The following is a 14,969-nucleotide window of genomic DNA, read 5'->3' as shown; positions in this document are numbered from 1 at the left end:
CGGCTGCCCTCCTTGATTCTTCCAACATTCCTTGATATGTTTGTTGGAGACAGACAGCAAGCATGGCATTTTGGCTTTCCCTGTGTCATTTTCCATAAGAGATCGTTTTGAGTTACCACAGGATGGTAACACGGCCACAAATAAAACACAGAGTTAAACATAGAGTTAAGATGGCATTTTGGTCTTTCTTTTCCAGTAGGCTGAATACTTTGAGAGCCGGGCCTGTGCCATTTGTTTTTATATCAATCCACCTAGCATAGGGCTCTGCCAGAGAGCAGGCATTCAGTCTTCATTTTATCCAACAAATATCCATTGATTGCCTAGTATGTGCCAAGTGCGGTGGTCCATGCTGCCAGGAAGGAATGTGTAATGGCCTTTGAGTGCAAGCATCATTGCTAACGTTACCCTTGTTTTTGGCAGCTTCTACTGAGTTTGTCAGCACTGGAAGGGAGGACATGCTGTCTTTTATTTATTTTTTCAATATCGGACTGGGCTGTGCACTAAATGCTATTGCATAAATTTAGTTTATAATGCTAAAAGAAATCACAACCATCCAGTGTAGAGGCTGCTGTTTTATAATTTTTGTCTGGTTTAACTCTTTACAAGTTTTCTTTGGTCAAATTTTTGTCATGTGTTTCAAGGAATGTGTGTCTGCTTTCCTTACAACTTTGGCTCACTAAAATTGAAAGTCTGTGATGAAGCTGTTTTTAAAATTTTGTTTAATCAGCAACAAACTGCTGCTGTTTAATAGAATAGATTTAATAAAGTTTATAAAGGTGGATACAATGAAGTAAGAAGGAAAGAAACTAGAGGGCACTTCTTGGAATTAAGCCCTTCATATTTGAATAGGCACTATTAAGAGCACTTTCCTAGATATCCAGAGATTTCTCTGTCCTTGTCACAATTTTTGCCCTCACTGACTTCCTGTGCACATAAATCAGAAACTTGAGACATTGCAGAATTCTTCTTAAGAAATGCACTTTTTGATTTCCAATTTGACATGTATCAAAAGTCTTCAACCCCTGACCTGAAATCCAGCAATTTCACTTTTTAGGTATTTATTTTTGAGAAATAGTTGAGGCTGTCTGCAAAGATTTAGTTCTTAATGTAATTTGATAACATGATTTTAAAAATAGGGAATTATTGGGGAAGAAAAAGAAAATCCATGTTGGTAAGTTATGCAGTTGTTAGAAACAATGTAGAAACTATATACACATAGTTACGGACATATGTTCGTGGTGTGTTGTCAAAAAAAGGAAGTTATAAAGTGGTATCTATATTTTAATGTAATGTATACTAAAGTATTGTAGAAGTATATAAGAATAAGCAATAAAATATAATCACTAATTATTTCTCAGTGGCAGGATTTTTATTACCTCTGTCAGGAAGACAGTTTTGATTTTCTCCTTTGTGTGTGTTTGTGCTTTCCATTTTATCTTGACTAGCAGTTATAATAGAGAATAAAAAGTTGGTATTTTAAAATTTCCAAATATGTAGAAGTATTAAAAATACAAATATTTGGGGAGATCTTATATTATGTTTTTCATCCATGTAAAATAACACTATGATTTTCCATGGAAACTTAACTAGCAGTATGTACTGCTAGTCCAATTGAGAAACCAGTAGAAAATAAGGTAGATCCTGAGCATGGTAATTACATACTAAATTCTTTAGTCAAATACTTTTTGAGTGCTTTCTATTTTTCAGTCTTATCTCTATATTCCTCACTGTCATGCAGCTTGCCCTCCAGTAAGGATGATAGAGAATAATAATAACAACAATTCATGTGAACAAATAAAATTTCAATTGGCTATGGTGAAAAATAACACAGAATGAGGAGGGAGGGGGAAGGAGGATCTACTTGCAGGGAAGGTGATATGAGTTTTAGAAGTGATGCTCAAGTGTGGTCCTGAGTGAAGAGGATGAGTCATGTGAAGAGGGAAGGACAAAGCAAAGGACCAGCAAATGCCAACATGGCGTGTCTAAGAAACAGAGGGCCAGTGCTACCAGACTTGGGTGAGTAGAGGAAGGATAGAGAGGTGTGGAGATACCAAACCAGGGCACCTTGTCCCACACTCATTACAAAAAAGGTTGAACTTGTTTTAATTGCAATAAAGAATCAAGTAATAAAGAGATACAAAGATCATTATGGCTGCTATATGGCAAATAGACCGTGTGGAGGCAAGGATGAAGCATGGAGAGCAGTTCATTGGAGAAGTCTAGCTAGGTTGTAGCTTGGATAAAGGTGTGGTGGAGGTGGTATAGGGTGATCAGCTTTGAGATGTATTTTGAAGATGGAGCAGATAGACCTTGCTGATGGATTGAGTAAGAAGGTGAGGAAGAAGAGAAATCAAGGACACTTTTTAACATGATCATTATCATAAAATGCAAATTAAAAACACATTGAGATCCTACTCATGGCTAGAATTAAGATAGCCAATAATATCAAATTTTGGAGAATATTTGGAGCCATCAACACAAACATACTTTGTATTTACTTTTGCCTGCTTCCAAAGTACGACTGCTTTGGAAAATACTTTGGAATCATCCACTAAAGTTCAGTGTGCCTGTATTCCGTGACTCAGCAATTTCACTCTTAGGTATTAACCCAAGAGAAATGTGTATACATGTGTAGAGGCATGTAAAAACATCCATAAAACGTCATTCATAATGCCCCCTCACTGAGAACAAACCACGTGTCCATCAACAACAATGGATAAATCAACTGAGGTTTATTCTTACAATGGATTATTTTAGAGTGACCAAAATGAGTTATAGCTACATGTATAATGCTGAATGAAAAAACCCAGAAACACACATATGTGCATATGCACATATATACACAACAATGTATGACTCTATTTATAGAAAGCTCAAAAACCTGGAAAACCAATTTGTCAAAACAGTGATCATACTTAGGGAGAGTGGAGGAGATGCTGGTGTGCATGCGTGAAGAGAAGAGCTTCTGTGATGCTACTCATGTTCTCTTGGTAGGGGTTTCTTATGATGATGATTGTGTAGTTTACTGCATATGTGGTATACATTTCAAAAACAGTGTCTTAAAAATTATAAAACAAAAACATATAGAGAATAGGAAGTGGGGAAGAAGAGGGAAAGCAGAGGAATCTTTCAAGGAGTTCGTGAAGAGCAAGAAGGTATGATGGTAGTAGGTGATAAGGGCCAATTTCTCTTTTTAATAAAGATGGGAGTTATTACAGGATTCTTGCTTATGTGTACTAGCAACAATACAGAAAAGGAAAATGCTGGAGAGGGAGAGAGGCTAATTTCATGAACAAGATGCTTGAGTAGGTGATCGGGGATGGAATCTAGCACAGAGGAGGGGTGGATAGATAGGCTCGAGCACAGTTTCTCCTTGTAAACTGAGCAACCCCAGGTAGATGGGTGCAGAGGCTGGTAGAGTAGTAGAATTAGGATGGAAAATAACTGTTTTCAGAACAGAACAGAAGCTTCTGTTTTCTCACTGAAATAAATGGGCCAGCAGTTCAGAGTGCCAGATGCAGTGTTTCAAGAATGAGAATACAGTGAGTTTGGGAGCAGGACAGTGAATTTCAAGAAGAAATCCATTAGGATTGCTGGACACTGCTGCGTGGCCACTTGAACTCTGGGGTCATACATTGAAGGAAGACATATCAGTTGCCAAATCTGGCCACTTAGCTATCTTTCACATGACGTAATCTCCATGATCTAAAGCCTGTACATTTGTTCATACAGTGGTCTTTCTGGCTTTAACAAGCTCAGTTATCATTTCTCAGCTGGAAACAGGCAAAAGTAACAAACGGAACGGGAAGTAGGTTACCTTTTGCCCAAGAGGTGGAGCTGGGCCTGCAGAGATTTCCCTGAACCTCTCACCAGCTGGTTTCCCATTAAGTTCTGCTGAGAGGTAGTACTGGTAGGATGTTGAAAGGTAGGAGGAGAGGAGAGGAGTCTTTCTTCTGGATTCCAGCTCAGATCAGCATCCTATTCTCACTGGCCTCTAAAGTTCCTGCCTCCTGTCCCCAGCTTCTTTTGTTCTAAAGCCACACAGCCTTACCATGTCCTTGGGGCCTTGCTCCATCTCTGCCTGGCTGACTTTCCAGGGCAGCATCAGCAGCTGCTGTGCCCCACCCCTTTGTCACCCACATCCACCAGGCTGTGCCCTCCCCAGAGATCTGAGCACCTCTTCCTTCATTCCTCTGGCCCTAGGGCATGGAGCTTCTTCCTTTAATTAGGAACTCTTACTTGTATGACATCTGCTTCTTGTCCTCTCAGCTTCCCAGCGCCCATGGAGCATATCTACTGATTTAAATCTCTTCTTTTGGAATATTTAACATGTTCTGCATTCCTGATGAGGGATGGTACTCTAATTGACATATCATCACAAATAGCAAAAAAGAAAAGGAGCTAATGTTCAGAGATACAACATTAAGACCCATAGAGTGGTCTGGGGACATTGGAGGCACATGCATACAGCTCTTGGCTAGCCTTGTGCAAAGGAGGGCAGAGTGGCCAGGTTGCAGCCCTCATGACCTGCAAACTACCTCTGAGAGCCAGAAAATGGGTAACAGGAGAGGGGGCCTGACACTTTGATGCTGCATGGTTAGGAAAGCACTGCCTGCCCTGCTCTGGTCTAATCCACTGATCCTGAAACTGTCAGTATAGATTTCATAGAAACAATACTTTTTCCACATTCAGATTTCACCAGTTTATATACTATTTAATTAAACTAAGTGGTCACAAGAACAAGGTAGTTAAAATGAACAGCTTCAAATCCAAAATGACTCTTGTGAAGCATTCGCTCAACTAGAGGAGAAAACTGCCTATTGACTAAAAGTAACCTGCTTGGCAGGAGCATTCAATGTACAGAGAGGCTAGGGTACTGCTTGCCCAAAGTTGGGTAGGAGAGCTTTTTTGTTTTTCAGAGTTATGATAATGAGTAGTCTTCCGAGTGTGATGGCAGCCCCTGAGACTGAATGTAGTGAGCCGAGGCAGAACTGATCAGAGATTCATGTGTCAGGTAGAGTGATGGGCTAGATGCCTAGTTAGGCCCTTTCCAAGAGTCTGTGATTCATTCAAACTGTCCTACGATGAATAGTGGGCTCAAGCAGAGCCTCGGTGGCCTCTCAGTGGCAGAGGGTGAGCTAGATGCGCTCGAAGGGCTCCTCTCATTTCAAATGTCCCAAGTAGAAAATGGAATATTCTAGATTACACCCAGATAAATTAAGTGTTTCTAAATATGTTTTGTCACGTTGTTTATAATGTCACATTATAAACTTTTAATAAAAACATGAACTTTTTTTAGGACAGATTTTGCAGAGCTTCACACACCGTCATGCACATAATAGACATTCGATAAATGTGTTAATTAACGAATGAAAATAGCAACTGCAAAGTAGACAGATCTAAAGGGATGTGGGCCACAGTCCCACTCACAGGCTGGCACTCTTGCCTGTGCTTCTCCTCCCTGAAGAAACCCGGAGGTGAAGCCAGGCATCTGGCAGAGGGAGAAGGCCTTGAGCCTGAAGGTAGCTGGGTTTCTTCTCTGACTTGAACTATGTAAAGGCAGTTGGGTGTGGCTCTACCTGCTTGACAGTAAAGTTGAGCTGACTGGATATCCCATGACTTAGGTCTTGAAAATCCTCATCAGGACATGGAAAATAAAGTGTTTTTCACACTTTGGGGATATCTTAGTTACTTGAGTTTGTTGGGCACAGTGACAGATGTTTGAGGACGGCCCCTTAACTTGTTACTTCCCTGATGGTCTTATGGGAGGCAAGACAGGAAAAGAATAATTAAAAACTTCTCCCAGCCCCCTTTCCTCTCTTCTTTTCATGAAGTATTCAGGATAAACTGTTGGCAAAAGGGGCAACACGTGGGGTTTTGGATCTGAAGACAACAGAATCGAAGTAGGTGTTGGTGTTTTTCTTGCTCAACAAAGCTGTTCTGGACACATGGCCTGTGGGAAGGCATTTGTTTGTCACTCACTCTGCACATCACAGCGAAGTACATGTAGAGTGTTAAATGAGATTTTCTAGTAATGACAAGTAAATGTGGACACTGGAAATGAAGAACTAAAGCCAGCTGAAAAAAAAGGTGGAAATATTTGGGTTAGCAGATTGGCATGCAACTTGCATTTCTTCTGGTTTACCTAGATGGTTCCTTCATGATGGCTTCACTGGTAGGCATGCACACCTGGCTGCTAGAGCCAGGCAACTGAGCTGCACCAACCTGGAGTGTGACTTACACAGCACACACTCTGGGAGGAATAAATACATGGGTGCCATGATCCTGCACAGCATTCCCTGGGCTGCTCCATGGAGCACACCCTTTGATCACATGGAGCATGGTGCTGAGCAATGCTGTACTGCTAGAGAAGGCCTGTGGATACTTCTTTGTAGGTGAATCAGTATCTTCTCTGCCAACATCGTGAGGCTGGGTTTACACAACCAAACTGAGTACTCACAGAATCACGCTCACAAAACTAAAAGTGACTTAGAGACCCTCTAAGCACAGTTTGCTCATTTTACAACCAAAAGGCCAAGTAGGGCAATTTCTTTGTACAGAAGGTAAACAGTCAACCTTCTACCTTTTCTTGTATTATTTAGATACAATCAAAGGCCCTGGATGAGTTTGAAATGTTGCTTAAAAATAGGACAGGCAGGCCGTGGACCACATCTTATGTCTTTAACACCAAGAGCAGTGTCCTTAAACTGAGATGAACAGGTAGGTACACCATTGCCCATCTTGGTTTATCATGTAGTCTTTCTCCTTCCATTCCTCTTTCTTTCCTTCCTGCATTTCTCTCTCTCTGTGTCTTTTCCTCTTCTGGCAGGGAAATGGAATTAGACTGGAAAATCATAGCAAGATGTATACTGAAAACTCTAAGACACTATACTAAGTGGTCTTATGCACTATGTGCCTTCTTAGTTAGCTATGTGCGTACAACTGGACCCTCTTGAGTATTTCTTCACTTCAGAGATAGATATTCCTAGGAAAACTCCAGATCCAATGAAAAGCAGTAGTTGTGTCTAAGGTAACATTGTGGAGTGAAAAGACTGGATGTTCATTTTCAAGTTTCTGACTTATTCTGCTTCCTGGTCTCAGGACAGGAGCCAAACTGTCCTTCCTGGGACGGTGCAAACTGAGAAAGCATTATACTTTACATGCATGGCTCACCACTAAACCTGTCAGCCTCCAGTACAATGAGGTATCTCTGACTTAATGATTCACTAAGTTAGGGTTGCTGAGAAGGGATTTTCACAGCTAACAGTGTTTTAGGGCTATGCCAACTTCCATAAGGAGAATACAATTTTTAAGCATCAGTTTTAAAATATCACATCTTTTCTTTGATTTTATTGGTTTTTTATTTCTAAAGATTTTGTTTGTTTGTTTGTTTATTAATTAGAGAGTGAGCACAAGCAAGGGGAGGGGCAGAGGGAGAAGCAGACTCCCCACTGAGTGGGGAGTCCAACATGGGACTCCATCCCAGGACCCTGAGATCAAGACCTGAGGCAAAGGCAGATACTTAACTGACTGAGCCACCCAGACCTCCCTCCTTATTAGTTTTTAAAAGAGTGTCCTTCAGAGTAATAGGTGGTTGAAGTTGGGATAAAAAAGCATATCGTTTCTATCCTAAAAACTAATAATTCTAGACAGATATTTACAAGAATGACTTGCAGACTTAGGACCACTCTCCATCTGCTAAATAAGAATATTTAAAAAATTTTAATGCAGAGTTATTTGTAAATAGTTCAGAGGGTTCATGCCATTGATTATTTGCATCCACTGCAGAAAGTTGTGTTTTTATATATAAATCCCAAGAATCTTATACCATAAATATATATGAAAATATATGTCAGAATAGCTTCTATCACATTTATTTTTCTTCTCCAGAGGGGAAAAGCTCTGTTCCTGTAATTTATTCACACCGTTTAATTTATAAGCTGGTTCATTTAAAGTGGAATCATCTATCAGTGGAGGGTTGAATTTGGAAGCTCTCTCTGAAGACAGGTTTCTCTTCAAAATGCAAACTGATTTAGATGGTATTGCCTGGGCTCATCTTCATTTGCTGGAGGTTTTGTGGTTGTTGTTTGCTGTCAGGTATTTTCCATTGTTTGATCTTTTGAAATAACTTTCTGCCCACCTCCCTTATCAAAACATGGAAGGGGAGGAGGGCGGGGGGTGGGAGTGAATGGGTGACGGGCACTGGGGGTTATTCTGTATGTTAGTAAATTGAACACCAATAAAAAATAAAAAAACAAACAAAAAAAAATGGCAACACTATGACCTAGGCAGAAGGCTAATTCCTCACCTTGTGCTCAATGACTTGCATTGATCCTAGTGATCTTTGAATCAGCCTGTCTTTTGACCACTTTGGGAGTGATACAGAACACATTTCCCCTACAGCTTTCTAATTTTGACAGCCTGACTTGCCTTGGCTGAGGATGAGGTGTGGCTCCCAAAGTAAACCTCATGCAAATGTGAGTTTAACAGATAAACTGGGGACACCAGGTGTCAGTGAAGAGACACAACTGTGTGAAGCAGAAATTTTGATTCCTATGTTTAGAAAGAATAATCTCAGAAAAACTAAGGGTTGCTTTCTATTTTTTTTTCCTACAAAACCATATAAAACTCTCCAGCCAAACTGATCTCATTTTCTGATGCTCTCTCTCACCTTTCTTGCTTTGTCTCCATCATCTTTAGGATAAAATCTTCTCTATGATTTTTTAAATCTTTTAGAAATCTAGTATGGACACCCAGTATTTCTTGGGCCACAGAAAGGTAGCTTACAATGTTCCATATTTATGCATGGATTTTCCTCTTATGTAACTATCCCAGGACTTTGCCAAGTTGTTCTGGAGATTCTTTGATAGAGATTCTTTGATAGAGATTTAGTGTGATGTTGCCTCTAAATTTATGCCTCATTTACCCACCATTTCCTAACGCATATCCCTGGCCCTGGAAGGTTACTGGGCATTCATTGATGCAAAGAGGGAATAGAGCTCCAAGGAGTTTGGAGATCATCTAGTTTCATTGGTGACTTCTACATTTGAGAATTTGGGGCCCAGAGACATTAAGTGACTTGCACAAGGTCTCACAGCAAAGAAGTGAGTGGCCAAGTCAGATCCTCCCTCTTCAAGCCTGGGGTCTTTCACCACTAAAGACAGTCATCTACAGCTAATTTATACATCTTGCTTTCTCCAGGCTGTTCTCATCTGTTCCTGTGTTAATGCACTACTTTGTCTTTTTTTTCCCAATTTGCTTTCTAGCATGGGATATCACACCCCATGGATCTCTTTGACTCTTTTCTCAAACTTCTTGGACCAAAGCTATTCTAGTGCAGAGCCAGGGTTGGCTAGACATTCACAAATAAATGAGTCCCTGCCTACCAGTACACTCTCCGTCTTTCTTTTCCTCTTATATGGTCCCCACCCCTCGCCAATTAAAATGCCCAGTCAAAGCTAATATGCTCCTTGCTATGAAAAGTTGTAAGGACACTGTAGAGATTCCCCAAACCAACTAGATCAAATCTCAAGTTAGACCATGGCCCAGAAAGGACAGCAACATGTGTGTACATAGAAGTCACAGCAAAGGCTCTGATGAGATGGAAATAAAATGAGCACATTATAATATGTTAACAGTTACACAACATCTATTTAGTTATAGGATTGACATATTACCAGGAAACTCCTTATTTAGAAAATGGCTATCTGTCCATCCTTTTATTCATTTGTATACCCACTGGTCTGTCTGATTTTCTTGCTACTAGAAAAGATTTGAGTAGCAGAGCCTTAAGAAACATAGGGGTAGATTTCTTACAAGTGACAGTCCTACTTATGAGACAAACAAGAGAGTAAAACACAAAAATATTAATCTGGTAATTTTTAATAAAGCTTAGTAGTATATAAACAATGTATTACTAAATATTGACAAAAATTTTTCCCTTCTGACTTTGAAAGCAATATTATGGTAATCTTTACCATTTCCTTTTAAACTCTCCCTGTTTCTTAATGTCAAAAGGAAATGATAGAGATTATCCTCATGTTCAAATATATGTATAAATAGTATTAGAAAGAGAGAGAACTAGGCCTTTTTTCTCCCACAGTTTTGGAAATTACTCTATGACACAAGCCAGGAAGACTCAGTTGCCTCTATTTACATTCTGACCAAATGTAAAATCATAGAATTTTTTTTCTACTCAGAGGGCAGCTTGAAGGCAAAAAAAAACAAAAAAACAAAAAAAAAAAACAAAAAACAAAAACAACAACAACAAAAAAAACCCATCACAAGTAACCGTGAAGAAGAAAATACACAATTCACAAATTCTCATGTCAAATAGCAGATATATAACAGGGAGAACCATGGCCTCTGTCAATAAACAGTATTAGAACAGTTCTTTGGATATGACAAAAGTAGCCAATCTTTCCCCAAAGTCAGAAACCAAATTGCAAGCCCTTACCTTGGAGGGCCTGTAATCTATGAGTCTGTACGATAATGCAGAGCTGCAGGACCAGCTGTGGAGCACTTTCCAGAAAGGTGGCTAGCAAATGCAGCATACTCACATCTGCATACTCATACACCATTTTCCAGTAAAATCTCCATCTGTCATTCTCCCCACTCTGTCGACTTCGAATACCTAAGTAGATTGTGTGGAAATATCTAGAAAGAAAACATGGAGAATAAGAAAGAAATGAGTGATAATTTATAATTCAAACACCAAGGCTGTTTTTCTTTTCTGCAAGCCACTATATACAAGCACACACAAAAAACGGTTACTTTAGTGGCTTATTAATTTAAGGCCCAAAGTTAACTGCTTAAGAAGTACCCTTATTCTTAAATGTTCACTTTGAGAAGTCACTGCAATCTTCATCCTCATTAAAGGCAATCCACTGACTTGCAATCTAAAGAATGAGGCGGGGGATCCCTGGGTGGCGTAGTGGTTTGGCGCCTGCCTTTGGCCCAGGGCGCGATCCTGGAGACCCGGGATCGAATCCCATATCGGGCTCCCGGTGCATGGAGCCTGCTTCTCCCTCTGCCTGTGTCTCTGCCTCTCTCTCTCTCTCTCTCTCTCTCTCTCTCTCTCTGTGACTATCACAAATAAAAAAAAAATTTAAAAAAATATTAAAAAAATAAAGAATGAGGCGAAATGTGTTGGAAACTCAGGTATAGAAGGAATTTGCTACTGTGACAATATACACGCAGCCTTTCTGGTCAGTATGTGCTCATTGGTACGATGGATTTCCCCTAGGGCACTGTGCAAGTCTGAAGTCCAAGAGCATGTGTCTGTAAACCTTCCTGGTGTCTTCTAAAAAGTGTTTTATTATTGAAAATTTCACACATATACAAAAGGAGAAAAAAATAGTATATCGAATCTATTATACGCTTCACCCAGATTAAGTAATTATTGATACATGTATGTACAATACATACATTATTTTTTATTTATACCACCACTTACTCCCTGCCACCAGAAAATCTTAAAATAATAAATTCTAGGCATCATGTTATTTCATCTGTAAATATTTTATTAAAAATAACTGACACACATAAATGCAGTATCATATTACATTACAAATAAGGACAATTTAATATCAAATACTCAGTTTTCATATTTTCCTGATTATCATATTTTCTTTACAGTTTGTTTGAAATACAATCCAAACAAGACCTAAATATGATTATTTGATATGTATCTTAAGTCTCTTTTACACCACGGATTTCTCTTCCATTTTTTTTTTTCCTTTCCTGCCTACTTTTCACTGTCTTGATTTTGATGACTGTACATATGTGGTATGTTTAACATATTTGTCCTTGTGTTTTCTTCTCTGGGTAGTGTTGATAAGATTCAAGTTTGATCATTTTTATCAGGTCATGTTGACTACTTTTTTGAGGAGACCCTAATGTACTCCTTTATGATGCCATCATCCACTAATGATCATTTCCTAGATCCATTCATTCATTAGGGGTTGTAAAATGCTGATATTCTGAGTTGATCACCATTTAAATTTTTTTGGTTTTTAATTTAAATTCGTTAGTTAACATACAGTATGATATCAGTTTTAGTTGTACAATCAGTATTTCAACACTTCCATACAACACCCAGTGTTCATCACAAGTGCACTCCTTAATCCCCATCACCCATTTCACTCATTCCCTCACTCACCTTCCTGATGGAACCATTAGTTTGTTCTCTATAGGTAAGAGTCTGTTTCTTGATTTGCTTCTCTTTCTCTTTTTTCCCCCGTTGTTCATTTGTTTTGTTTCTTAAATTCCACATGAGAGAAATCATGTGGTATTTGTCTTTCTCTGACTGACTTATATCACTTAGCGTAATAATCTCTACCTCCTTCCATAATGTTGCAAATGGCAAGATTTCATTCTTTTTTATGGCTGATTAGTAATATTCTGATCTCTCTCTCTCTCTCTCTTTCTCTAGATATATATATCTCACGTCTTTTTTATCCATTCAATTTATCGGTTGGTGGACACTTGGGCTATTTCCATAATTTGCCTAATGTAAATTATGCTGCTATAAACATTGGGGTACATGTATGCCTTTGAATTAGTATTTTTGTATTCTTTGAGTAAATACCTAGTAGTGCAGTTGCTGGTTTGTAGGGTAGTTCTATTTTTAACTTTTTGAGGAAACTCTGTTCTGTTTTCCAGAGTGGCTGCACCAGTTTGCATTCCCATCAACAGTGTAAGAAGGTTCCCCTTTCTCTGCATCCTTGCCAACACCTGTTGTTTCTTGTGTTGTTGATTTTAGCCATTCTGTGTGAGTTTATAGTTTTGATTTGCATTTCCCTAATGATGAGTGATATTGAGCATCATTTCATGTGTCTGTTGACCATCTATTTGTATTCTTTGGAAAAATGTCTCTTCATGTCTTCTGCTCATATTTCAATCAGATTATTTAGTTTTGGGGTTGGCTTTTATAAGTTCTTTATGTATTTTGGGTCCTAACCTTTAATCAGATATGTTGTTTACAAATATCTTCTCCCATTCCATAGGCTGCCTTTTAGTTTTGTTGATTGCTTCCTTCACTGGGTAAAAGCTTTTTATCTTGAAGAAGTTCTAACAGTTTTATTTTTGCTTTTGTATCCCTTGCCTCAGGAGACATATCTAGAAAGAAGTTGATATAGTTGATGTCAGAGAGGTTACAGCTCTAAGATTTTTATTGTTTCATGCCTCACATTTAGGTCTTTAATCCATTTTGAATTTATTTTTGTGTATTTTTGTGTATATTTGGTGTAAGAAGGTGGCCCAGTTTCATTCTTTTGCATGTTGCTGTCCAATTTTCCCAAAACCATTTGTTGAAGAGACTGTCTTTTTCCCATTGAATAGTCTTTCTTGCTTTGTCAAAAATTAGTTGACCAGATAGTTGTGGATTTATTTCTGGGTTTTCTATGATCATATTCCATTGATCTATGTGTCTATTTTTGTGCCAGTACCATACTATTTTGATCACTACAGCTTTGTAATATAACTTGAGGTCTGGAATTGTGATGTCTTTAGCATTGTGTGTGTTTTTTTTTTCTTCCAAGGTTGATTTGGCTATTTGTATCACTTTTTTTTTTCTTAAATTGGCTAGAATACTTCTCCAGCTATTATGTCAATGACTCTGCAGTTTGTTTGGTTGTCTGAAGTTTACTCTCTAGTAGGTCCCCTAAGAAAGATGTGTAGGGATAATATTCTCTGCGTTCTTACATATTTATAACAGCAGTTATCAATCTTATAATTGCAGTTATCAATCTTGACTTGCATGGGAATAGATTTACATTTATTATTTAAACCCTAACGTCTCACAATTCTACATGAAAATTGGTGCCCATTTCTGGAGTCTGAAAGAACTTCACCTACTTAATGCAAAGATTTTCTGATACCAAGAAGGGAGGATGCTAGGGATACAGCAATAAAGTACAAAAATAGAATAGCTGGGGCAAACTTTCCATTGGAGTGTCAGGTTGGATGACTATAAAATCTATGTATATTCCATACAAAATCCAAGATCTGCAATTTATTTATTTAAGTCTATTAAATCCATTATTCTATTGCTTATTAGCATGAAATATTGTCATGGAAGTCTGATAAAAATCTTATATTCTTTCTTTTATAAACTACTTGAACTTTTTGTTTGGATCTCCAAGGAATATTTGGTTCTTTCTGAAGACCTATAGTTTTATTAGAATATATCTTGATATTGGTTGTTCTGTATCAATTTTCCCTTCATTACGTAGTTTTAAGTCTTCTTTATTAATACTATTGAGCATTTTTGTTTGTTTGTTTCATTACTTTGGTATTCTTCTTTGAGGACCCCTATTTATTTATATTGTATCTTCTTTATCTTCTATATCAGTCAACTTCCCTGAATGCTTTTATTCTCAAATAGCTTACAGATTTAAATTTTTTCCTCCTTTCTACTATCTATTTATCTTCTAATTATGGTGTTTAGATGCTGTTACACCCCTTCTAGTTGAGTTTTCACTGAGCTGCTTTTAAAAAAACAGAATTCTATATTGAGTTACATCATCTTTCTTGTAAAATCTAACTTTTTTCTATACATGTCTTTTCTATTTTTTTCTGATTCTGATTTGTGTTATATTTTTATAATTTTCTTCATTTCTTTCAACTCATTTTGAAGTATTTGCTTATGGTTTTTATCTGTTTTTACTTGTTTTCTTGGTATGCTTTCATTATCTGTAGGAACATCATCATTTTCCTATTCTTTATTCCTTATAATAAGTTTTGATCTTTTTTCTCATTGCTAAGTTTAAAAATGAATTAGTTTAGTTTTTATGCAGATTTAGGATGGTAGGGGGCCAGGATGGCTTGGCTGGAGTCATAGCTCCAGAGATCATTCCTCTTTTGTTCTCATGAGAGACAAAAAGAATATCACTTGTCAACTTTCTGACATCAGCATCCTCTGTTCCCCTGCCCCTTGCTTTGAATCTGGACTCTCTCTTGCATTTCTC

General features: G+C 38.1%; 1 protein-coding gene across 2 annotated transcripts in view; it reads right to left on the bottom strand.

Moving 5' to 3' along the window:
- The window catches only part of XKR4 (XK related 4), a 442,293-nt gene that overhangs the window by 162,047 nt on the left and 265,277 nt on the right, over positions 1-14,969 (bottom strand). For both annotated transcript variants that reach the window (XR_005380961.1, XM_038579326.1), the window contains exon 2: positions 10,457-10,656. Coding sequence is in view for 1 of the 2 variants with exons in the window: in XM_038579326.1 (XP_038435254.1) it covers positions 10,457-10,656 (200 nt within the window). In the remaining variant the exon portion in view is untranslated. The remainder of the gene's footprint in view (positions 1-10,456; positions 10,657-14,969) is intronic.

Source organism: Canis lupus, chromosome 29, assembly GCF_011100685.1.
Source record: "Canis lupus familiaris isolate Mischka breed German Shepherd chromosome 29, alternate assembly UU_Cfam_GSD_1.0, whole genome shotgun sequence".
NCBI lineage: Eukaryota > Metazoa > Chordata > Mammalia > Carnivora > Canidae > Canis > Canis lupus.
This window is presented reverse-complemented; position numbering and strand designations above follow the sequence as displayed.